We start from the raw sequence: 25,903 nt of genomic DNA, 5'->3' as shown, positions 1-25,903 counted from the left end.
CAAATTTTAGAGGTGAGTGATATACCTATTGCAAAAACTTGATCTCTCTTATTGCCAATGGTTGGTTGGCTCCTCTAGATAGTGCAAAGACTATTGAGTATCGTCGCTGCTCTACGGCTCATTATGAAAAGGGATACGAGGGAAGTAGCCAAAAAGTTGAAAGGAAGATTTATGATATCGTCTAGCTTTTCTAGAGTTTCTTAAAAAAGAGAAAAAAAAATGAGTGTCTCTTTTATATGTTTTGCCCAAATAAATAAGATTTTTTTTTTCTCTTTAAGTCACCCACTTTATGGAATGTCCATTTAATTTTCAATTTTCACGAATTAGATTAGATCATAACCGACCCAAATCTCACGAGACCTATTTTATTTTCTATTTTTATATATTTTTGGTTGTATATGTATATATATACAATAACATTATTTTCATTAGGGATTAAAATTTATTTATTTATTTGTTTTAGGACTAGTAGAACAATTTGGGGGAGGCAAACAGCCTGCATCATTATTTTATTTTAATTTTGCGGATTTGTTGGTGTGATTAAAGAATTTCCAATCTCGAGCAATTGATATGTTGAGTATGGAGAACTGATTCTTTCTATAGAAATGTTATCTTTATAAATAAATTTGATAAATAATTTTTATAAATTTATTATAAATTATTATTAATTTTAAATAAAATTATTATAAATCATTCCATTTCCATTCCATTCGCAAGGGGTCTCCTCCCAAACAAAGCCTTACCGATCGGCTGCTGCCTGCTGGCTTTTATTTTCCGGCAATAGTATTTGGATCTGTTTTCGTTTCGCAGCAAATGGCATCTGCTATGATGAGCAGAGCCCTAAAATCAATAAACCCTTGCCTGCTCAGAACCCTCACCTCTCACTCTCTGAACCGCCACATGACGGCCACCGCCGCCGCCCAACCCGAATCCGACGCATCATCTTCTTCGTCCTTCACGTTTTCGTCCGACGGCGCCCAGCAGGAGTCTCCAAACACGGATGACCGCAGTATATTTATTAAGGCGCCTAATACGAAGTCATCGCCGGCATCTGCGTCTTCGGTTACCATGCCGATGTCGTTCATGACGGGCTCGGTTGTCGGGAAGAGATTTTACAAGAACGTTACAACTAGAGAGGCCGACGACGGCAACGGCTGGACTGTAATGCTTGACTACAGAACCCTCAAAACCCCTTCCAAGAGGCCCCTCAAGTGCCCTACTCTCGCTCTCGCTAAGGCTATTGCTGTCGAATGGGAATACCAGGTCAGTGTTTTATTGGATTTTTTTAAGTTTTCTTGATCCGTGGTTTTGCTTTTTTATTTTTTATTTTTTTTTAGTATGTAATTAATGGATTTGGTTGGGTAACTGTTCAAGTGGTTTTACTTCTGATTAATTTGGGGACAATTTGATTTGGTTTCTGTGATTGTAGCTAACAGATGGAATCAGACCCTTCACAATGCCTTTGATGAAACTTGCGTGCACGGCATTGGAAAGAGTTCCACTCACTCGCCCCAAGGTAATTGACAGTCTGCTGAAGAAGTTCCACCAAGATTTAGTCTTCTGCCGTGCTCCTGGTGATTGTGACCTGACCCGTGGAGTCCTTGGTATGTAAACTTATCTATGTGCTAAGTAATGCTCAGTCTTTACATGTTTGATTTACTGTGTACTTTCTTTAGTAATTCGTGGTTAACTTCTGTGGGGGTGTGATATAAGTTCTCATTTTGGAGAAATGTGCGGTATGAAGTTTTTTTCTTTATTCTGCCATTGATTCTAACTACTAATGAGTTTTTAAGTGGTCTTTTAATACCTTTGCTGCAAGTTATATATATTTATTCAAGTAGTTAAGATTATGAAAAATTTTATGTTTTGGACAGGAAATAAAAGTTAGGATATTGGATGCCTGGTTATGGATGTTACCTATTAAGCTGTTCTTTATCTTTGACATTATATTCTGTGTTTTTATTTTGCTCTTTAAAGGGTCTGAATAAAATAACTAGCTGTAATTTACTTTTCTGGTTTGGCTTTGGCATTGCTTGAATTTTAACATGCAACTCTTTTGAATTTATGTACTAATATGCTGCATATAGAATTGATTGATGGGCAAGATTATGGGTTGTGTAAATCAAAACGTACCTAGGGGTTGCCACTATGTGGAAAAGAAGAAAAGTTAGCATGGCTTTACAAATAATTGTACCAATAACTGTAAAATCTAGAATTGGCTCAAGGGTGGACCAACATCACCCTCAAGTCAATGCTAAAAAGTTAGGCAAAAATCTGCCTTTTAGTCCAAAACTAGGCGTTTAGCTAAGTTGCTGGGTAAAAGACACCCGGGGTCACCAAACTTATAGGTTCTTTCTACTTTGGTCACCAAACTTTAATTTGTTGCAGATGTATCACCTAATTTTAATTTTCTTTACAATGTGACCACATTTTGAATTTTCCAGTAATTCCCTCACCGGAGATAGTGAGCCGGCGCTGACTGGACCAGCATTTGCACTCATCAGCATTGCTTTGTTGGCACACTTGCTAACTCGGTTAAGTTACCTAGTGAATGTGCGACATGTGTCATGTGGTCCCCTGCTGCCACTTCAGCCCTCCCCTTTCTCCTAAAGCTCTCCCCCCCCCCCCCCCCCCCCCCTCTTTTCCCTTCTACTCTCGATTCCCTCTCTTCTATCCTTCTCTTCTATCCCTATCTTCCAGTTGCGATTCCTCTCAATTCAAACCCAACTCACTTTGATTATCCATTCCTCTCACTTTGATTTCGGTAGCCTATAGCCTATTTCCTGCCTCTTAACCTATTTTTCTTCGTAGATCTCATAATCCTTTTCACTCTCACAATCTGTCTCTAACATCAGAAACCTTAACCTATTATCTTCATTCATCATCATCATCATCTTATGAAACTTTTTCATATGAAAATGGTGTTGAAACTTTATATCATCATTCCCTTGCTAGAGGGTTGCGTCAAGAAGGGTATTTGGTGTAAAATTTTGCTACATTGTTCTTTGGCATGGATTTGTATTGTCAATGTGACTTTTAGAAGCCAATTAACATTATGAATGCCATGCCACCAACCCTAACTCAGTTAGAACAAGGTGCAGTTGATGATGATGATTACAAGATATGAGCAGTAATTTTTTATTAATAGCTCTGTGCCTATGGTAGAACTCAATAGATGAATTGCACGCTAAAGTCAAGTTTTCAATTGCATGGAACTTTTTGTTGTATCTGTGGAAAAATCTACCATTTGTGAAGTTCAGTTCAACTCTGTTGCACATAATGCCTTAAGTAGCTCATTCTCTGAACGCACTTTATGGATAAAAGGGATGTATAATTGCCAATCACTATTGTGTTGATCCCTGGAATTTTCAGAACGGCAAGTGGAGAAAATTGATCCTTTACTTGAGTGGGTGGAGTCAGAATTTGGCTTTAAGCCTGTTGTATACTCCAGTTTCTTTGGTGGGAAACAGGAAGATGGTCTTGTAAATGCTGTTGAGAGCCTTCTTAAGAGAACAGATGATTGTGAATTGGCTGCAATTGATGCAATTGCGGCAGCAGCTCACTCACTAATTATTTCCATTGGAATCTTTCGGGGAAGACTGCAGATTGAGGAAGCAATTGAATTGATTAGACTAGAAGAAGATTTGCAGGTTTTTATTGCTGTCATTACTTCTTCCCTTTCTTCTGTTTGTTTCTCAGACTTAAACACTCATATAGGATATTAATTTGCATTTATGTATGGAGCCATTCTCAAAAGGATTAAGTCAGTTCATGTTTTCTTTGATTTGTATATTTATTTTTATTTTTTGAGTGCAGATTGACAAGTGGGGTTTGGTTGAAGGTGGCCATGATGTTGATGTTGCTGATCTCCGTGTACAAATCTCATCAGCTGCTGTGTTTCTGGGACTTTCAAGGAGGCCCTAAAATCTGTATATTTTTCAACTTATCCTTGTGTTAATCTGAGAGCTAGATTTTTTCCTTGAATTTAACTTGGTTGCATTCTTAAAGCATCTCTTTGCATATGATGCGGCAAAAACTTTTGGTGGCTAGATGGATGCTAGTCAAACTGTTAGTCTTGAATATATAGATTAAAAGCCCTTTACTTAATAATAATATAGAGTGCCTTGGGAAGTTGAATTATTATCTTTATTTGCTGTATATTTTGTGCACTGCTTTCAGATGTTTGCGGCATTTTTTATTTTTGCCATTTTCCATTTTGTTTGAAACATTTTATGTAAATAGGTCATATATTTGAGTTGTTGAACCTCTTTGGTCTTTGCAAAGTAAGGGTAAAGCTGGGTATAAAAGGACCCTCCCCGGTTCATTCAAAGCGGGGTATCTCATGCACTGGGGAATGCCTCTTTTATTTATTTATTTTTGGAAATATTTTATGTCTTTTTGAATGAAGATGGTGTTGGAACTTTATCTCTCCATTTCCTCGGTAGAGGGTCGCATCAAGAAGGGCATTTGGTGCAAAATTTGTCACATTGTTCTTTTGCATGGATTTGCATTGTCAATGTTACTTTAAGTCAATTAACATTATGAATGCCATGCCATTGACCTAACTTGGTTAATGATGATGATTTTATGTGTTTCCAAAGCTTTGGGCTGAATATTAGAATTTGAAAAGAAAAAAAAAAAAGGCTGTGAAACTCTGGAAACAGATTTTAGAAATAGCTTAAAGTAACATTAACAAATGAACAATTCTCAAGGTTACTATGAACTTCTGGATACCTGTTTTAACAAGCACCAAAACAAAATATGTGCCATGCCAGAGGTAATACCCTGCATGCTTATTGTTTCATTTGTATAACTTTTTACCTCATACCTTGTTGGTCAATGTTTGTGTCCCCTGTTGGTCGTTTTGTTTTAGTGATTTAATTTAATTGCCTTTGTCTCATTTGTACAACTTGTTACCTCGTTTCTTATTGTCATGACCCTAAGGTTTAGCTAGGGTCTTAGAAGTAATTGGAAGGAATTTGGGGAAGAAACAGAGAAGAATTGAAGGGGGGAGATTGAACAAAATTAGGGAGAGAATAGATGGAGCAGTGGAGAACGAGAGAGAGAGAGGGAGGGAGGGAAAGAGAGAGAAATTGAAATTTCAATTATCATTCAACATGAGAAACCCATCCATTTTCAGTAGCCTTATATAGACATATTTGCCTCCTAACAGCCTTGCACATGCAACCATGTGCACCTAACTAATTGCTAAAATATTCAAAACAACTATTCTACCCTATTACAATAATACCCCTTTATTGCTCATAGGGTCATGACAATTCTCCCCTCCTTAAGAGAGTTCTTGTCCCCAAGAACTTGCAACAAGTAGCCATGGCTCTTCATCCAATTCCAGCCTTCTCCATCTGGTTCATCCTTCTTTCCTTCTTCCTCCTTCTAGGTCTCTTCTTCTTCATTTTTAGGTTCTCAATTGAAACAAAAATGATAATCATTGCAGACAAGGCTGCATCTTCCTCCAAAGAGTAACATACTATTTCCCTTGGGTTTGCAATAACTACCAAATTAAGGTTGCTAGTATTCATAGTCTGGGGATCCAATATAATGCCAAAACCTGTCAATGTGTCCACATCAAATGCCTTCAATGAATTTAGCTGCTCCTTGTCACAAGTAGCAGCTGAAATCTACAACCCTACAACCTTCAAATGTCGATCATTGCGAAACTCTAGCCGACCAGCTACCACATATGTTCCCCTCTTTTCATCACCTTCAAAATTGGCAGCAATACGATGGCATCGTTTAGGTTCAACAAGTCTTCATTTTGCTGGGGCTATCTTCCTCTTATCGTTTGATAAAGAACCCTTCACGTTATCTAATCCTTCAGTCCATGCATTAGATGTCAAGGGTAACAAGTTGGCCTTGGTTTCGTTGGTCACTTTATCAAATACTTCCCAGCTTTCCTCCTGCAACCTTGTGGTAATTGCCCTTTGATGTATTAATTCTTCTTCTATCTTGTCAATCTTAGTTGGATAATTTTTTTCCAACTCAAAAACTCCTGGTTTCCTTCTGTCATCTCTATCATCCAGGTAGCTGCATCATTCAGCTCTAGTTTTGGCCTTCCATGAGTATCATTTGGAACATCCTGATTAGGAACTTCATTTCCAAATGAACCAATGTGTTCCTTTAATTCTCCTTTTTCATCTGTTGTCTTATCCACCTAATTGTTACCCATTCTCTTTGGATAATGCCAGTCATCCTTCTTGTCATTGTTGCCTCCATCAGAATGCTTCTTTTTCTGCTCAAAGTCTAGAGTAGGTAGTAAATCGTTCATTCGTAATCTTGTCTCCGCTTTCGGCTGCTCCACTCTAAGGAATTCCTCATTGTTAAAACTTTCATGATAATCATCAAAGTATTCCATCGGAAAGTTGTAATGATACTTCTTAATAAGTATTATCGCAAACTCTTGCAGCTTCTCGCGTATCATAAGGCCAAATTCCTTGCTCGTGTCGTGTACCCCACTGCTTGCTCTCTTGTCCCATTGATAGATCTCATTCTCAAACTTCTTTTCCCCTATTGTTGCTTCTGGCCAACTGAAAATGCAGCCTTCTTTGGCTGCCATAGAGGCTTCATTCCAACTGAAAATGAAGCATTCCGCTTCATGTATGCACTGCCGCCCCTAGCTTCATGAGTAGGACACCCCACTGAAAATGTAGCCTTCTTTGGCTACCATTGAGGCTCCATTCCAACTGAAAATGAAGAAATTTTCTGCTGCAATTGAGACTCCAATGGTCTCATATATCCATTGCTACCCATGGTCGAATTTTCACCAACAACATACTTCGACGGCCAAGGAATGAGAGTTCTATACATGCTTCTGTTTTGCCTGTTATAGCAATTCCTATACTCACCTCAATTGCAACTCAAAAGTTGGGGCACCTGCTCTTCTTTGCCTTTCCACTTTGACCCAAGTTAGCCAAAAATTTATAGCCAAAATCTACCTCTTGTTTCCTTTGCTCACAGCCTCAAGCGCTAACAATCAACGAGCTGGCTAAGTTGGAAGAATCCACTTCCCACATAGAATTCACTGAATCCTCTTCACCCTTCCATTTTGAGCAGCAACTGCTCTATTAAATCTACAGAGTCGGCCAGCAATAACCCTCAAAATCAGATTGGAAGCAACTGCCTATCCGCCGTCAATCACCTTCATGCTTTGGAATCTAACCTCAAGAATCACTGGTCGTCTTCCTCTTCAAGACTCGGACAGGGGTGCCCAAAATTCCCCAGGCGACAATTGCCTCACATCAACCCAGAAAAATGGCTCACCCAATCACATGAGTGTTGTAATCCCAACCAAGAGTCGCCTCCTGTTGTGCTTGCGGAGATCCGAACACTGACTGTCAGAATCAATTGGCCAAGTCACCCCTAGCACAGTCTCCCGAATGGATTGACTCCAATCACACCACCAAAACGGATCGACTCTGTTATTCAATCCACTCTTTGTTGTGTCCTGAATTGCTTCCTGCGATCCGTTTCGTTTCGCAGCCAATTCACCTATCAGTGTCGTCAACTTGGATGGAATTCCTGCACCCGTCGTCCGCTCCAGTTCGCGAATCCTCCTAGCTTGCTCATCTTCAAGTCTTGCCAAGATTACCAGAGTCTTGGCCGCGAGCCAATCCTCCTACTTCTCCACGTCTTCACTGGAAGTTGCTGCTTCTTGAATTGCCTTCAAGTGACGAACCAGGATTGTCGAAGTTTTGCCAAACCGGTTTTGATCACCATCGAAGACAATCGACCAATGCAATTGTGGGTTCTTTGTCGTTGAATCACTCCTGGGAGCTACCTAGATTCACCGGCTTTGAATCTTCAACCAAGATTGCTTAATCTTGGACAATTGCGTTCACCTTGGGTCTGCCCGCATCGTCTCAGACTTGGTCTACTTCACGCCTGTCACTTCTGACCAGCTATGCCCTCAATTCTGACCCAAAATCGACAAAAATTTGTTTGGATGTTAAACGGAACTAACACCCAAGAGTGCTGGAATCTGCTTCACCTTCACACGCTACTTGATAATTTCTCTTGAATCGGTGGTCAGAGTTGTTGCTAGGAAGCACCTCCAGCCCCGCCTCTTGAATGGATTGGCTTCGATTGCACTACCTGTTGTGGATTGGTAGTACACAATTCCCAACCAATCGCGGTGGGTCACTGCAATTCACCTATTCGATCATGATTGTTAGGATCTTGATGGCTCGAATCTACCTCCAATACGTGATTGAACAGAATTCACTACTAGGATCGATGGAATCACAGTCGAGGAATAGTGCTCTGATACCAATTTGTCATAACTCTAGGGTTTAGCTAAGGTCTTAGAAGTAATTGGAAGGAATTTGGGGAAGAAACAGAGAACAATTAAAGGGGGAGATTGAACAAAATTAGGGAGAGAATGGATGGAACAGCGGAGAACGAGAGAGAGAGAGAGAGAGAGAGAGATTGGAATTTCAATTATCATTCAACATGAGAAACCCATTCATTTCCACTAGCCTTATATAGGCATATTTGTCTCCTAACAACCTTGCACATGCAGCCATGTGCACCTAACTAATTGGTAAAATATCCAAAGCAACTATTCTACCCTATTACAATAATACCCCTTTATTGCTCATAGGGTCATGACAATTATTTCTTGTTGGTTGATGTTTGCATCCGCATTGGTTGTTTTGTTTCAGTGGCTGTTGCATGACTTCTGGTGTTAGCATCCACCATTCCACAAACCTTTTTTCCTGTTAATGGTGAATTTGCGCATTTTCAATTTCACTGAAACCTCGATGTTGGCAATTCCCCTTGTTGGGTTGGTGATATTCTAAAATCCTAAGAACTCGTGATGAAAATTGGTAAATGGGAGATGAATAGAAAGATGATACTGTGCTAGTCCATTAGATTAGCATGATGTCATAGTCCCTGTAGTTTGAGATATATACAAGGTACTCCATGCTGTTTGCTTTGCTACACTTTTTCTGTTATAGGACTGGATATGTGGAAAGAAGAAAAGTCGGAGAAGAAAAGAAGTTGCTGTCATTTTTAGGAATTGAAAACAATTTACACAGGTGAAAGTAATCTTGAACTATAAGGATTGTAGGGATCTGGGCACATGCCCACTGCAAGCTATTTTGATTCCCAAAGTTGGATGCACAATTCTAACATAGCCTCCGCCCAGGTTTTTTTTTTTTTTTTTTTTGGGGGGGGGGGTGTTTGGGGGGATTTCTCATCATTTTGAGGAATTGAAAATAATTCACCGTCATGAACTATAAACAGCCCAAGTTTTGTGGAAAATTAGTCCACAGGAAATATAAAAAATTAGTTTTTTGCACTTCTAACCTTTGAACATGTTTTTAACTATTCTATGGAAAATAATTAAAACTAGAGATTTTATAAAAAATTGGAGATGGAAAACTGCAAAACATTTTCCACAACTAAACAGCCCCAAGTATTGTACAGATTTGGGATGTCAATAGCAAACTGTGTTGACTACCCAAGTTGGATGTACAATCTTTTCTTCTGCATATTGGATGTGTTCAATATATGTTGATGGAATCGCATGGAGTAAGTCTTGAGTAATATGATATAGATGGATCAATATGACGTTTCTTAAAAGACTACAAACTACAGATGCTCAGATTAGTAATTATGCATGTGAATATTTTACAAACTTGTTTCTGGTATTTCAGCTTATAACATTGTAGTCACTGGTTGTCGGAATCACATAGTCTTGACCTGAGTTTTGACGTTGCCAAGTGATAGCATTTGCAAGTTTGAGATATCTGAAAAAGTGTCGCAATATTTTCATATATTCCTTCTGATAGCTGGTTGCTATGGTATATGAACGTGTTTGCAAATTCTTAGGTGAATGCTGTTGAGTCCTGCATCATTATCCATGAATGTGAAATGAAGATGAGTTCATCATTAAAGTAAAAAGAGTTGTGTTTGGGCACTTGCTGTATGATGATTGAGGACTTGCTTTAAAGCTTAGTAACAGGCAAGCACCATGATAGCTAGCAAAAGAGCTAAAGGTTCTCATAGTGATTTCCATCGAATAACTTCTAATACCCTCATGTACTTTATGTTTGATGCCTTATTTATCTGTAATTATTCATGTCCCAGTATTGCCATGGTAATTTCAGATTTAATGCTGCCGTTATGTAGACAAAACATGAAGCTTAATATGTTCATTTGAGTGGTATGGTGATGCATATTGCAGTATAATCGTATCTTCTGTGTCACTGAGGAATTGTTGCATGTAATCTGAAGCTGTCACCCTGCTTTAAGTGCTTGATACCTCTCATATTCCTTTACCATCAAGCAACTTATGATCCACGTCATTAGGTATAATTATCTAATAAGTAAACTGGTTTTCAGTATAGTGGGTAAATACACATACCTGCAGGTCAATCTTGCTACTGGCAGCATTGAATGCATATTGGTGGCTGTATCCTGATATCACAGTAGCAACAAGCTATGTCGCAATTGTTGTTGCATCCTACCACAAGAACATATTCTCCATCAATCTCCGGTAAAAAGCTTTCATTTTCCTTCTATTTTTGCTTGCAAGCATCATTTTTGTGATTGGAAAGCCAATATGTTATGTGCAACTTAGAATTCTTCTGAGGAAGGATTCTGCCTTCATTACCTGTTACTATGACATAATGACGTGGTTCAAGAGTTTGCGGGTTAACGGTAGCAGGAAGGCGAGCGCTTGCTCGAACAGCATCGACGCCAACCCAGGCAAAAACCAGAGGCACCAAACAGTATGCTACTAGCAACAGCTTCATCCTTTTAAGCTTAAGGTTGGCTGCTTTGTGGGTAAATGTCTTTATACCTGCTGGTTTATATAGGGGTGTTGGCAGTTGAAGTTTAGGAGTTGAGAAAATTCCAATCCCATTTGAATATGGGGTTGTGAACTTAAAAGTAGTATTCATCCCATAGTTATGTGACCATATAGTAAAGATATTATATGCATAGGTCAAAATCCCACTTCCTTTCTTTGAGGTTGGAATAGATAAAAAAGGGTTCATAACAAAGGTATGAGCATACCCATATAGTGCTCCTACCAATGTTGATATTTGTTTTGGGCCACGTCTCACATTGATTGGAGATAAAAGTGTCATACTTGTCTTTTAGATGGTATCACAAGTGCATCTTTCCTCTTTAACATTGTTGGGTTTTAATGGAAATATGCCATTTAGTTAGGGGTAATGGGAGTGTTGTGTTAAATAGGTGTGTAGTGGGTTAGCATGCACTATATATATATAGAGAGAGAGAGAGAGAGATAGATATATACATATTTTTGTAGTTGAACTCAATACACTACTAGAACCGTTCCGAGTGGATGAGTTGGGCCTTGGACCTAATGGGCTTGCTAAACGGACCTCCTAATAATTCTAAAAATTGCTCATTTTAAAAAAAGTTTTTACAATTATTTCGAACATCCTTATATTTATTTATAAAACTTTTTTTTTATCATTTTAAAAGTTGACAATTAGGTGGTGTTGAATTTGAAATTGTAAATGTTGAATTATTCACAATGAATAATATAATTTAAATCTATGTAGTGTTTGATTTTGTCACCGTTGTAGTTTTAGTTGTTTATTAAAAATGAGTGTAATTGCTATTTATTTTGTATATAACATTTAAAAATTATTGAGTTAATTTTAATTTCAAACATTAGAATTAGAATTACAATTCAATTCTATCTTTTAGCCAAATATATGAAATAAAATTAAATTTCAAGTTTAGTCGTGGCAAGGCTAGGCTGGATGGACGGGGGCGGAGCTCTGTAGCTAATGATTCGTTCCTTAAACTCAACGTCGACGGCCCCAGAGAAAAATCACAACCATTCAAATTCATTAAACCAAATGCAGAATTGTTATTTCCTAAAATTATTATCCTTGGGCTATGATTTCACAATCGTAGATTCTTAAACTGAGACACGGTTGGACGCGGCCAGAAAAAAGCTAGGGTTTCGAGGTCTGCTATGGAAGACAGCTCCATTTGCCACAAAGAAGCTCATCCCAAGCCATCGCCCTCTAATTCTGAAATCGGTAGACTTGTCCGGATATCATTTGCTGATCCTGGCGCTACCGACTCCTCTGGCGACGAGTCATCTGGCCGACCAAGACCAGTCAAGAAGGTCGTGAATGAGATTCGCATTCAAACCGCTCGTGAAAATAGGAAGCAGAAAGAAGCGGTTCAGGCCAGGAGTAGTCCGCCACCGGCTAGCAAACGCCGGAACTACAAAGGACTCCGGATATCAGTTCCTGATCCTGGTGCCACTGACTCGTCCGGCGATGAACGAAACGACGACGTATTTGGCCGACAAAAACTTATCAATAAGTTCGTCAACGAGATTCGCACCGGAATTGCTGGTAGAAATAGAAAGCAGAAAGAAGCGGTTCAGGCGAGGACGGCTAGCAATGGTCGGCAGGACAAAGGAGTTTCTGATCCTGACGCTACTGACTCGTCCAGCGACGAAGAAGACGACGAGCTATTAGGACGGGCAAAACTAGTCGAAGAGTCCGTGAATGAGATTCGCAACGAAACCGCTTGTAAAGATAGAACGAAGAAAGAAGCGGTTCAGGCGAGGAGGAGTCCGCCGCCGGCTAGCAATCGTCGGAAGTACAAAGGAGTCCGGATATCGGTTCCTGGTCCTGGTGTTACCGACTCGTCCAGCGATGAAGAAGACGACCTATTTGGCCGACCAAAACTAGTCAAAAATCTCGTGAATGAGGTTCGCACTGAAACCGCTTTTAGAAATAGAAAGGCGAAAGAAGCGGTTCGGGCGAGGATCCCTCCGCCGGCTGCCAATAGCCGGAAGTACAAAGGAGTCCGGCGACGGGAGTCCGGAAGATGGGCGGCGGAGATCCGGGACCGGCGGAGGCGGGTCCGGCATTGGGTGGGGACCTACGACACGCCAGAGGAGGCCGCTATGGCTTACAACAACGCTGCCATTAAACTCGGCCTGGAACTTCCGACTGCCCAGCCCCAACCAGGTAGCAATGATAAGTACAAAGGAGTCCGGGTTTCAGTTACTGATCCTGCTGCTACTGGCTCGTCCAGAGATGAGGATAACAAGTTATTCGGCCGGCCAAAGCTAGTCATAAAGTTCAGAAATAAGATTTACAACGAAACCGCTAGTAAAAATAGAAAGAAAGAAGCGATTCAGGTGAGGACTCCGCCGCCGGCTAGCAATGGTCGGAAGTACAAAGGAGTCCGGCAGCGGTCGTCGGGGAGATGGGTGGCGGAGTTCCGGGACCGGCGAAGGCGGGTCCGGCATTGGCTGGGGACCTACGACACGCCGGAGGAGGCCGCCATGGCTTACAACAACGCCGTCATTAAACTCGGGTTGAAAGTTCCGGATGCCCAGCCCAACCAGGCAGCGCCGCTACAACCAGAGAGCTCGTGATCTGGGCCTAGCAACCCGCTGGAAAGTGCTGATATTTGCGACTTTTAAAGCTATTGGTAAAGGGAAGACTGATAAATATTTCCACTGCATTTATGTATGTTCAGGTGCCCGCTGAAGTTAAAACGTCCAATTCTTTTTCCTTGTTGCATTTGTAATGCAAACTTCATTTCAATATGATGCAGGATGGAACTTGGGACACTATCAAGATAGCTTTACTGCCATCCAGGATTTTAGGATGTATGTTCAAGAGGGAAAATATTTTGAGATCAGGTATGCTGTGTTGGTTGTTTAGACAGTTTTTTGTGCTATAACAACTGAAGTAGAATCTTTGTTCTACTGTTGAAATCCTTCCATCAGCAAAATGAACCCGGGTGTCGGAACCCTAGAATTATTGTGCAGGAACAAGCTTGATTCAGCACATGCCCTTTTATTCACCCTGTCATATGATTGAAATTTCATGTTCATAACACATCATTACATTTCCTATTTTAGGTGCCTTTTGTTCTTGATGCCCTAACCATTCTTCTCTTAGATTTGAATGTTTATTCTTTTTTTATTTTGGATCCAAAAACTAACATTACAATTATAACTTGTGCTTTGGCTTAATGCCATCACCATTTCCACCAATGAAAAGTACACCTAGACAACTAATTTCAGACCATGACATGCTCTTCATGGAGTTTTATGAAAAATATTTCTTTGATTATTTTCATGGAGATGAAAATGGACTCTGATATCCATACGACATAAAGATAATGCTCTTCTTTTAGACTTTTTCTTCCCTTTTTTTTTAGCTTTCTTTAAGTTATTAATTCTTTTCTTTCAGAAATAAAGCTTTTCCAAACAATGTGCTTGTCAAAGAAACATTGCACTTTTTTCATATTCATTTTCAAAATGGCAGATGGAGGCAATTAATTATTGAAGAGTGATTTGGAATTTATAAGATTGTTGTGTCCATGCGCGGTCTTTGAATACATTGGTTTATGTTGGTGGTTCTATCTCTGTGTTGCTGAATCTCCACAAAATATTTTGCAGATTGCTCTATCTTCCTGGAGTTATTCTAGCTGGGAATCTTGGTTTCATGGTTGACATGCTAGTGATCCCAGTTGTTGCCCTTTGCAGAAGGCCCTGTCATGCTGGTCAAGGGGGTGGCACTGTTTATTTCATGACTGTATTGGTCAACAAGGCCCTTTTTTGGAGACCTTTTGCATAACAATTGCTGGCCTGGCCATTCTGGGCTGGTCGTTGTCTGTTGCTGGGGCTGTATTAGGTGGGACTGTATTAGGCTCCATGGTATCGGCTACCTTCTTAGGTGCTTATGCAGCAGTGGTGGTATATCAGGTTAACTACATTTACTTTCGCATGTTTCTATTTAAGGGAATTTGGATGCAGGTTTTCTTTTGTTTTTTTATTTTTTATTTTTGTGGTCGAACCTAAGATAGGCGAATTTGTAGTGGCAAAACAATATTAAAACAAAATCAACTAGCTTAATTTCCTACTGGCAGCAAGATACTATCTCGCACTATTGGCCTTTTGCTCCTGGGGTTGCTATTCCCTGTGTTGTTGTGTGACTAGGAATAATAACAATAAAGAGAAAAGTAGGATGAAATCAACATATCTGAACGAAAAAAGGAACTGAATAACAGGTTTACTCGAGTAGGCAACTGAATAATTGAATGAAAGAACTTGGGCAGAAAGATAACTGAAGAATGTGTTTTCTGCTATACATCACTGGTGTGTACATCAGTTTATATATAGATCTTCTAATCCTAGATTAGGAATCTACATTAATGCCTAATCTATACAATAATAGGAAATAACAGGAATAGGAAACTGCTAATTTATAGTTATACATATTCTCCTTCCTATTAGGCTAAGCTATATTTAGGAACACAAAATAAAGGAGACAGCTAGAGATCTGTACAGCTAGTGATTTGGACAGTCGTATCATTCCTGATTTTCCACACCCCCTCTCAAGCTGGTCTAATCTAAAGATATCTTTCATGGCCAGCTTGCTTATCAGCCTGTCGAATTGTCTTCTATGTAGTCCCTTTGTAAGAATATCTGCTATTTGATCACTGGTTGGAATGTAAAGGATACAAATCAGCTTGTTGTCAAGCTTTTCTTTGATAAAATGTTTGTCTCCTTCCACATGCTTGGTTCAGTCATGAAGAATTGGGTTGTGGGCAATAGCGATTGCAGCTTTGTTATCACAATATATTTTCATAGGAGTGGATTCAGATGTTTTTAATTCTTCCAACAGACATTTGATCCACATCCCCTACCGTGAGCAATGGCCTTAAACTCAGCTTCTGCACTACTTTGTGCCACCACATTCTGTTTTTTACTTTGCCACATAATAAGATTTCCTCCACAAAAGCACAATAACCTAAGGTAGATCTCCAATCAATAACAATGCTAGCCCAATCTGCATCCATATAGACCTCAATTTGTAGATGTCCATGTTTTTTAAATAATAACCCTCTTCCATGGGTTCCTTTTAGGTACCTTAAGATCTTGTACACAGCTTCAAAGTGTTCGGGACCTGGTGAATGCATAAATTGACTCACCTTGCTAACAACAAAGGTAATATCGGTCGAGTATGAGATAAATAGATCAATATTCCCACTAGACACTGATATTGTTCCCTGTTGACCACCTATTCAGCTTGGTTTGGTTGTAACTTTAGGTTGGCTTCAATGGGAGTTTCCACCGCTTAGCAGCCTAGTAAACTTGTCTCACCAATTAAATCAAGAATATGTCTGCGTTGGCAAACAAAAGTGCCTTCTTTTGATCTGGGAAACTCCATTCCGAGAAAGTACTTTAACTTGCCTCAGTCTTTGATTTCAAAGTCACTAGCAAGGTCTTTTTTTAACTTTTCCAGTTCAGGTACATCATTACCAGTCAGGATTATGTCGTCCACATAAATAATCAAAATAGCAATTTTACCTCCCCTTGAATGCTTATAGAACAAGGTATGGTCTGCTTGACTTTGGCAATAACTGTGACCTTTTACAGTCTTTCAAGCATTAAAACCATGCTCTGGGTGATTGTTTAAGGTCATAAAAGGATTTCCTTAACCTGCATACTTTCCTGTGGCCAAATTTTTCTTCAAAGCCAGGAGGCAAACTCATAAATACTTCCTCCTCTAAATCTCCATTCAAGAAGGCAATTTTCACATCTAGGTGGTGTAGGGACCAGTTGAAATTTACAGCCAGTCAAACCAAAACTCTGATAGAATTTAACTTTGCGACAAGAGCAAAAGTCTCCTGATAACCAATTGCATAAGTCTGTGTAAATCCCTTAGCCACTAGCCTCGCCTTGTATCTTTTTATACTTCCATCTGCATTGCATTTTATATTAAACACCCATTTGCTTCCCTCTGTTTTCTTACCCCTTGGTAGGTCAACTATCTCCGATGTACCATTTTTTCTTAGAGCATTCATCTCTTCTAAAACTGCAGATTTCCAATTCTGATCATCTAGAGCTTCCTGTATGATTCTTGGAACAAATAGGTGAGAGATCTTAGCAGTAAAAGCTCTATGGTTGTTAGAGAGGTTTTCATATGACTAAGTATTTTGAAATGGGATGATTAGTATAAGAATGAGTACTTTTCCTAAGAGCAATTGGGATATTAAGATCTGAAGGCTCATTTGGAATGGGATTAGAATTTAAAGAAGTAGGAATTGGGATCAAGGAGTTACTTGGAAGACTCCTGGACCCATCACTTTGAGATTTGGATTGGCCTTGTGCTGGAGTAATTGGTAGGTCCCTTTCTTTTGTATGATTTTTCCTTCTAGTGTAAACCTGAAGTTCAGAGTCTAGGTTTTGTTGTAGTATTTCTCCCCCTGAATTTGAACCATTGGTACTTGGCAGAAACAGACTGGGATTGGGATTATTTTGTTTTTCTAAAACTGGATTTGCTGCAGGCTGTTCTAGAATTGTATTGGGAAGAGATTAAACACTCCAAAAAATATCTTCCACTCTCTCATTCTCCCCCTGAAGAGAATTTTTAGAAAAGGTTTCATTTTCAACAAATGTCACATCCATACTGACATGCATTTTTTTGGTTTTTGGATTGTAGCACTTGTACCCCTTTTTGTTGGGAGCATACCCTGTAAAAACACATTTTTCTGCCCTAGGCTCTAGTTTGGACCTGAATTTAGCAGGTATGTGAACATAAACTATGCAGCCAAACACCTTAAGAGGGAGACTTACTTGCAGTTTAAATTCTGAAAAGACAAGTTTCAAACAGTCCAATGGAGTTGTATATTTCAAGGCCGTAGTAGTCATCATATTAATCAAGTAAGTTGCTGTCAACACAACCAGGCTCACCCCATAAATATTTTGGTACATTTGCTGAAAATATAATAGCATGAGCAACTTCAAGTAAATGTCTGTTTTTCCATTCAGCAATTCCATTTTGTCTAGGGGTATCTCGGCAAGTGGATTGGTTGAATTCCTTTTTCCTTTATAAAAATTTACCAATCCTTCATTGAAATACTCGGCTCCATTATCAGAAGGAAGTATTCCAATTTTGGTTTGGAATTAATTTTCAATCATGTTAGAAAAATCTTTAAATAACTGGGTTACTTCAGATTTTTCACTTATCAAATAAATCCAACACAACCAAGTATGATCATCAATGAACCAAGTAACTTTTTTTGCCAGTTAGAGGGCCCCCAAACATCATTATGAACCAAGTAAAAAGGTTTTAAGGCACAATATGGTTTTGCAACATATGTAGTACGATGACTTTTAGACAAGTAGCAGCTTTCACATTGAAATAGGGAAACATCCATATTTTTAAACAACTTAGGAAATAAATGTTTAAGATACTGAAAACTGAGATGTCCTAGTCTACAATGCCAAAGTATTATTTGATTGTAAGTAGGGATAGAGCAAACAGTACCCAAACTCAAACCTTTGAGCTCTAGATTTTTCATTGAAGGAGTTGTCATCAAAATAGTGGAGGCCATGCATCATCCTAGCATTGCCAATCATCCTGTTGGTGTTTTGGTCCTAGAATTTACAATGAGATTTGTAAAAGGTAACACAACAGTTATAATATTCAGATAGTTTACTCACGGATAGTAGGTTACTGGCAAGGTTAGGTATATGAAAAACAAATTTAAGATAGATATTTTCTGAAATTTTTACTGAACTGTCATGAACCTAGGGTTTAGCCTAGGGTTGGAATGACAATCGAAAGGAGCTAATGAATAGAATCAAGAATAGAATATTTGAGAGGAAGAAATGGGAATGAATGTAGAGAGAAATGAGGGAGGGAAGTAGAGAGAAAATGAGAGGGAGATTGTAGAGAAATTGTAGAGGGAGAATCAGATTTCATCCATTTAATTCAAGCATATCCTCTCCTCTTACAATGGGGCCTTTATATAGGCTTCATCTAACAAAAATAACAGCATCCATGTGCTGTAACAGCATTTCAAAATATCTCCTAACAACTTACTAAGTCTATTACTGTAATGCCCTTCTATGGAATCTTGGGTCATGACAATTCCCTTCCCCTTGAGAGAGTTCTTGTCCCCAAGAACTTCAACAATTGGTCATTGCTATTAACCAATTCCAGCTTTCTCAATCCCTATCATGCCTCTTTCCTTCTTTCTTCTTCTAGGCTTCTTCTTCTTCGTTTGTAGGTTCTCAAGATTAATTCCAAGACTAAGTTGGCGCAAGACTCCAGCAGAAGAAACTTTATGAAGTTCAAGTCTAATGCACCCAAGTCCTGCAATGGCTGTCCAATTACACTCAATCCTCCCATCCAATATGAGGAAGGATGACATACCTACCTCCATAGCAACCTCTACTCTATTCCCATTCATCCCATGGCCTTGCTCTGTTTCAGCAATATCAACCACATCCTGTACATACAGCATTGGGAAACTGTAGACTTGCCTTGGATACACAGTCTCAGGTTGTTTGTGAGCCTTAGAATTAGGATCTGCTGCCACTTTAATCCCTGCCAATGATTTTTCAGCGGCTGCCATATGTATTTCATCCTTTCCATCTTTTTCCCACACGATTTATAGCTTGCTTATCAACTAAATCCTCCGCTTCCTCTTCCTTCAATAATCCTTCATTTTTTAACTGCCAGTTCTGACGAGGTATTAGCTCTTTCCATTGTTGCAGAGCTGGTTGCAAAGCAGCTGTGGCCGAATTCATGTCCAATCTCCCAATTTCTTGCTGGCTCCCATCAGTACTGTTTTTTGATTGACTTCCCCAATCATTTATTGGTTTGGACCTCCTCGATTATCAACTAAAACATCCTTAATGATGATAGCAGTTTCAGTTATGATCTCTTGATTCCCTGCAAGTAATTCAACAACTTCTTTTCCTTTTTGTTGGGTGCAATTCCCCTCTATTTGGACTTCTTTTTCAGCAATATCAGATGATCCCTCTACATTGGCTGCCCTATCAATCTGTTCATTACAAGTTCCCTTTGAAGGATGTAATCCATCACCAATATCATCTCTGATGCTGCCAACATCCTTCTTGATATTGCTGCCTAATTCAAAATACCCAAGCGCATACTCGGAAGTCAATGATGAATCAATTTCCCATCTTCTTGTCTTCTCCTTCAGCTTCTCCATTTTAAGAAACTCCTCCTTATTAAAACTTCCATGATAGTTATCAAAGTATTCGGCAGGAAAACTGTAATAATACTCCTTAGATAGTATCATTGCAAACTCTTGCAACTTCTCGCGAAACATTCGATCGAATTCCTTGCAGTCTTCATCAAACCCTCTGCTTGTTCTTTTGTCCCTTTGGCTAGTCTCATTCTCAAACTTCTTTTCCCAAATTTGATGCTTCTGGTCAACTGAAAATGCAGCATTCTTTGGCTGCCATTGAAACTCCATTCCAGCTGAAAATGAAGCATTATTTTGCTGCAATTTAGGGCCCATTTGCTCCATGTATGCATTGCTACCAATGGTCTTATGATCAGGTCGTCCCCCTAAAAATGCAACACCCTTCTGCTGCGACTGAGACTCCAATGTCCTCGTGCTTGCACTATTGCCCCTAGCAAATTTCTCATGAGCAGGACAACTCAAAGGCCAATAAACAGGAGCTTTGTACATCCTAAATCTCTCACTTCTCTTCAATAGTCACCCTAAAGCTAATCCTAGAAGTGGCAAATTTCAGGCGTTGTTTTGCTTCAAATTCCAGCCTATTTTAGGAACAGAAGTAGTTGCCAGTCACAGTGACTTGATGGCCTCCTAGAGTCTCCTAAAGCATCTAACTCTCAGTAGAATATTACAATAGGAATCACAACAATTGAGGATCGCCAGATCTGTTGGGTGATCAACTGCCTCAAGGCCAATTAGCCAAGAATTCCTCCGTCGGAATCAAGGAGGTTTAATGCGCCTGCAAGTTCCAATCAATTGGAACTGCCCTAGGCGTCTCCGAAAGCACCGTCGAACACCACCGTCTCTGACTCTCTGCTGTCGCTGCTTGCAATTGCTACAGATTCAACAATCGCTTGGCCTTGAATCCGCTTCAGCTTATGGCCAGTGATGCATCAAGCTTATTTCCCTTGGTTATGCTCTGAGTTGGCTTTCCAGAATGGTCGGAATCTCCTTTCGATCAAGGAGGAAAGCACGGTTCACCAACACGGTTCAGAAGGCAACCCCAAATCGTAGCACACACAGTGCCTTCCGATCAAAGCGGCAACACCTGCAAAACTCCAGTCGGAATTCCAATTAAAACTGCCACACCTCAGCCGCTCCTCTTCTTTCGACCTCAGCTATTCGCCTTCCTCTTCAAGACTCGGACAGGAGTGTCCAGAATTCCTAGGCGATAATCGCCTCACATCAACATCGGAAATCACTAGATCCTACTTTCCCCTTCGATTCCAATTAATAGTTACCGAAATTATTGGCCGAGGGTCACTCACCTGTTGCACCTTCCAATTCCGAACTGAGGGTGCTCACTTGCTTGGAGATTAACACCTCCCAGCGCCAGCTACTGCCCAATCACTGACCATTGAAAATGGCCGCGACACCCACTGCACCACCATGAGGAACCCGCTGCATAATCGCCAGACCTACTACAATTAATTCGGCTGCAACACCCACTGCACCACCGTGAGGAACCCGCTGCACAATCGCCAAACCTACTGCAATTAATTCGGCTGCAACACCCACTCCTTTGCCTTCTTAGACTGCGATCGCTTGGAACTCCTGCACCAGTCGCGATCTCCTGGCCATTAGCGTCGACCTCTGGTCACCTCCTCTATCACGGTCGGATATGAGAATCACTAGCTAGATACCGTCCTTCGACTCAACCACCAGAGTCGTAGCCGAAGTCACTCCTCCTTCAGATCCGAGCCGACACTCACCTCCTCGTGCATTGGAATCAATTCTGAGATTCAAGGGACATCTTCGTCTTCAAAAATCGGACAATAGTGTCTCTGATCTGCAACCGCGTCCAGAAGCAGTAGCCTCGACCCAATTAGAATTCGTCTGACTAGCTCGCCACTGAAATTCGCCTTCAATTGGAATTAAATCCATAGCCAAGGATTGACTGCTCTGATACCATTTGTCATGAACCTAGGGTTTAGCTTAGGGTTGGAATGACAATCGAAAGGAGCTGATGAATAGAATCAAGAATAGAATATTTGAGAGGAAGAAATGGGAAAGAATGTAGAGAGAAATGAGGGAGGGAAGTAGAGAGAAAATGAGAGGGAGATTGTAGAGAAATTGTAGATGGAGAATCAGATTTCAATCATTTAATTCAAGCGTATCCTCTCCTCTTACAATGGGGTCTTTATATAGGCTTCATCTAACAAAAATAACAGCATTCATGTGCTGTAACAGCATTACAAAATATCTCCTAACAACTTGCTAAGTCTATTACTATAATGCCCTTCTATTGAATCTTGGGTCATGACATGAACCTTTTCCAACAGTAGCAATTCTGACTTTTTCGTTTCCAGGATAAGGGGAATAAGTATCAAATAAGTGGGGTGAACTTGTCATATGATCAAATGCACCTGAATCTATAATCCAAGGTGCAGAATTTGAAAGACAAGATAGAGTAATATCACTACCTGTTTGAGCAATTGACGCACTAGGAATGCTAGATGAGGAATTGGATTTCAGCAACCTTAGAAGATGATCCATCTGCTGCTTGGTGAATGGACTGATTTTAGCTTCATGCACATTAGGGTAGGTACAGCCAGGTTTCTTGCTGTTCTTGGGATTCCAGTTTTCTGGTTTCCTGCAGATAACGCAACAAGTCTCCCATGCATGACGTGGTTTATTACAATAATCACACCAAACTTTAAATTTCTCTTGGTGGCTCATGTTATACACCTTAGCATCAGCAACCATAGCCGAAGTTTTGGTGTGTATATTTTCAGTTTTTTTCTCGAGCATAACCTGCCTCCAACTTTCTTCCCTTCTAACTTCAAAAAACACTTCACTAAGGGATGGAAGGGGCTGGCTACTGACTATTCTACCTCTGATATTGAGTCTAGCCAAGAACTTGAAAATCTGGTGGTTTTCTACCATCTTGTAGTAGTTGCTGTCTTCAGGAGATTTCCATTCGTAGTCATTGAATAGGTCTAGATCTTGCCACAGCTTTTTCAGTGAATTGAAATATTTTGTAACACTGTCCTCCTTGCCGGATCTTACCTAGTTTGAGGGTCAACTTGTATACTTTGGGACTGATTTCCCAAATCCGAGTATATTTGGGTGACATTGTCCCAAAGTTCCTTCGCAGTTGCATAGCACATGTAATTTACACTGATTTCTTCTTCCATCGAATTCACCATGTCATGATCATGGAATTTTCTGCGTCCCATGTGGAGTAGGCTGGATCCCCTTCTCATTAGGCTGCTTTGTATCACTGGTTAAATACCCAATCTTGCCACGCCCACGTATGTACATCTGGACTGATTGAGACCAGCGTAGAAAATTATACCATTCAACCTAATGGTGTGGTGATTTGGACAGGATTGGACTGAGTTTCGAAATTTCTATGTGGGTTCGGGGCTGGAGTAGAGGTACAAGATTCAGATGAAATTTCGGACATAGTGAAAACAGGGCTGCGATTGAACCATTGTGGCTTTGATACCATGAATGAAAGAGGGAACTGAATAAGAGGTTTACTCTAGTAGGCAACTGAATAATTGAATGACCGAACTCAGGTAGAAATATAACCGAGAGAATGTGTTTTCTGCTATACATCACTGGTTATATACAGATATTCTAATCCTAGATTAGGAATCTACATTAATGCCTAGTCTATACAATAATAGAAAATAACAGGAATAGGAAACTGCTAATTTACAGTTATGCATATTCTCCTTCCTATTAGCCTAAGCTATATTTAGAAACACAGAATAAAGGAGACAACTAGAGATCTGTACAGCTAGTGATTTGGACAGCCGTATCATTCCTGATTTTCCACATATCATACTATAAACTTGGAGTAAATGGTAAACTGCAACAATGACGTCCTGGTATCTTCATGCTATATCATTTTGGACAAACCAACTCATACATGTTAAGCTAACATGGCAGCATCATCCCCTATGTCATATTCGATCTAACCTTGAGGCTACCTACTCATATTAGATGCCTCAGACCCATCTCAAATGTTGAGGAATATGTTGATTTACTTTTTATATGAATTTGCACACTGATTTCTAGTTTTGTTTGTTTTTGGCTGTGGATTTGAGGAGTCCTCTTTTTGGTTTGGGCTTCCCCATATTATTTCTTCTTTGTCCATTTTTATGATGAATACAGCAACAATATTCATGACCTGCTAGAAGGATGCTGCTTTCCAAGGCTCTAATAAACACCCTAGATCATATTCTTATTGGATCCTGCTTGTTGCTTCTTTCAACTTTTTTGTTTTTTTGGAGTTATCACAATTTTCTGTTATTTATACAGGCCTCTGTCGAAAGAAAGCTGTGCCGCCTTAAAGTGGTTTCTCATGGCCCGTTTCTTTAAAAATTCTTCCTTCTCATGGAGTGTCAATTAAGAGTACTATGGTTGAATTGAAGCCACTGGAGGTATCTTGTTAATTTTCTGTTTGACATTTTCTGGAGTTCACCTCTTTGTACCTTGTAACTCTCATAATGACCATTGATGCTAATCATCCCAAATGCATGACCACTGCAGCTACTTGATAACTAATTAAAGGAGTGTCAATGACACAGGGAAATAATGGTTTCCCAAGGACTCATAGATCTTTTAAGGAATTGGAAGATGCCATGTTTAACAAAAATCGGGGTGGAGTCATATCAATTGGCTTGCCTGGTTATTCCCTGCTACAGATGCTAATACGTTCTGCAGAAGCTAATTCTGCCTGTTTATTACCAAATGAGTCTGGGCAACAGTTCTCGGATAACTTTTTCCCCTGCCTAAGGCCCAATTGAGCAAACAGCTCTGCAAAGAAATGATTTTGGAAATTTCTCCATTGATGCAGGAGATAATGCTAACTGAGGAACCAGCAGTAATGGATCCAAAGAAGCATTATTTGATTGGTTTTTCAATCAACTTCAGATCATCAAATCAAGGCCCAGGACCTTTCTGAGGCGGAGGACTACCTATGAAATGAAAAGTACTAGTATCGGCCCTGCACTTAATTCTCGAGCTTAAGCAAGCTAAACTTGATGCACTTGCTCAAAGGTAGCAATGCAAAATTTTGTGACTTTTATTTTAATTGTTAATGCTAAATTTTAATGCCCTTAAAAGTGAAATTTCGTTGTCGCGTTTATTGATGATTTTTTAGTTGGCTTACTTTCCACTCAGGCTTTGTGGGATTGCCAAATCTTTCTCTAGGGATCAAACATTCATGCGCCTTTTGATGATGGCATAATGGCCTATCCCAATATCGCGCCATGAAAAATAATGGCAGCGCAGCCCCGATCCGTAAGGCTGTCTCCAACGTTTCACCAAAACGCCCACCAAGCCAAATTAATAGTGAGACAATTTGATTTGGAGATGTCCAATGCTGCTCTCCATTGCCAAAATGCTAAATCCACTCGCCAAAGTTTTGGCAAACCTTAGTCGCCTCTGCCAGATTTGGCGATCCATCTCGGCCAAGCATCTCTCGCTGTCTTTCTCCCACAAAGGCCATCTAACATGGGTGGAAGTCGATTTGCCGACAGAAGAGGCTCGCCATTGCAGCAGACTTGGCGACGAAGGACCAGGGTCTTCTATAAGAGGAAAGTGGTTAGAGAAGACCACCTCTTAACATCGGAGAGTGAGCAGATATGGTGACGACAACAAGCAGACACGATGACAAGAGGGGAACTGTCGCAAAGGCGGTAGTTTGAAGTGATCAGAGGTTGTGTCAATATGTATTTGTATATTTGGTTATTGATTATTGATTTTGTATATGTGTATTTAATTATTAATTTTATAAAATAAATATTAAATTATAGTAGTGAAAATTAAAAATAAAGTAAAATAAATAAAATATATATTGTTTTTTAAGAGAAAAGATCTCGTGTATCAAAATGAGTGG

General features: G+C 39.8%; 2 protein-coding genes across 10 annotated transcripts; both read left to right on the top strand.

Annotated features, from left to right (window-relative positions):
* The first annotated feature begins 695 nt into the window (after positions 1-695).
* LOC127800778 (uncharacterized) lies at positions 696-10,307 on the top strand. 2 transcript variants are annotated; one of them, XM_052335591.1, is made up of 5 exons: positions 696-1,263; positions 1,430-1,604; positions 3,373-3,650; positions 3,817-3,929; positions 9,853-10,307. In XM_052335591.1, exons 1-4 carry the CDS (start codon positions 814-816, stop codon positions 3,922-3,924), a joined length of 1,011 nt encoding a protein of 336 aa, XP_052191551.1. In that variant the 5' UTR covers positions 696-813; the 3' UTR covers positions 3,925-3,929; positions 9,853-10,307. The 2 variants fall into 2 exon arrangements, with proteins under 2 accessions (XP_052191551.1, XP_052191550.1); XM_052335590.1 differs by lacking the exon at positions 9,853-10,307 and having other exon boundaries at positions 3,817-4,143.
* Positions 10,308-10,504: 197 nt separating this feature from the next.
* Positions 10,505-25,822, top strand: LOC127800777 (uncharacterized). Of its 8 annotated transcripts, XM_052335582.1 has the most exons (7): positions 10,505-10,519; positions 11,920-13,502; positions 13,591-13,678; positions 14,444-14,749; positions 24,322-24,443; positions 24,860-25,062; positions 25,186-25,822. In XM_052335582.1, the coding sequence occupies exon 2, from the start codon at positions 11,981-11,983 to the stop codon at positions 13,406-13,408; it is 1,428 nt and encodes a 475-aa protein (XP_052191542.1). In that variant the 5' UTR covers positions 10,505-10,519; positions 11,920-11,980; the 3' UTR covers positions 13,409-13,502; positions 13,591-13,678; positions 14,444-14,749; positions 24,322-24,443; positions 24,860-25,062; positions 25,186-25,822. The 8 variants fall into 8 exon arrangements, with proteins under 8 accessions (XP_052191542.1, XP_052191548.1, XP_052191545.1 ...); XM_052335588.1 differs by lacking the exon at positions 10,505-10,519 and having other exon boundaries at positions 10,526-13,464; XM_052335585.1 differs by lacking the exon at positions 10,505-10,519 and having other exon boundaries at positions 10,526-13,502; positions 25,216-25,822.
* The last annotated feature ends 81 nt before the right edge of the window (positions 25,823-25,903 follow it).

The sequence above is a fragment of the Diospyros lotus genome, chromosome 4 (genome assembly GCF_014633365.1).
Source record: "Diospyros lotus cultivar Yz01 chromosome 4, ASM1463336v1, whole genome shotgun sequence".
Lineage (NCBI taxonomy): Eukaryota > Viridiplantae > Streptophyta > Magnoliopsida > Ericales > Ebenaceae > Diospyros > Diospyros lotus.
The sequence above is the reverse complement of the archived record's forward strand: the minus strand, read 5'-3'. Positions and strand labels throughout refer to the sequence as shown.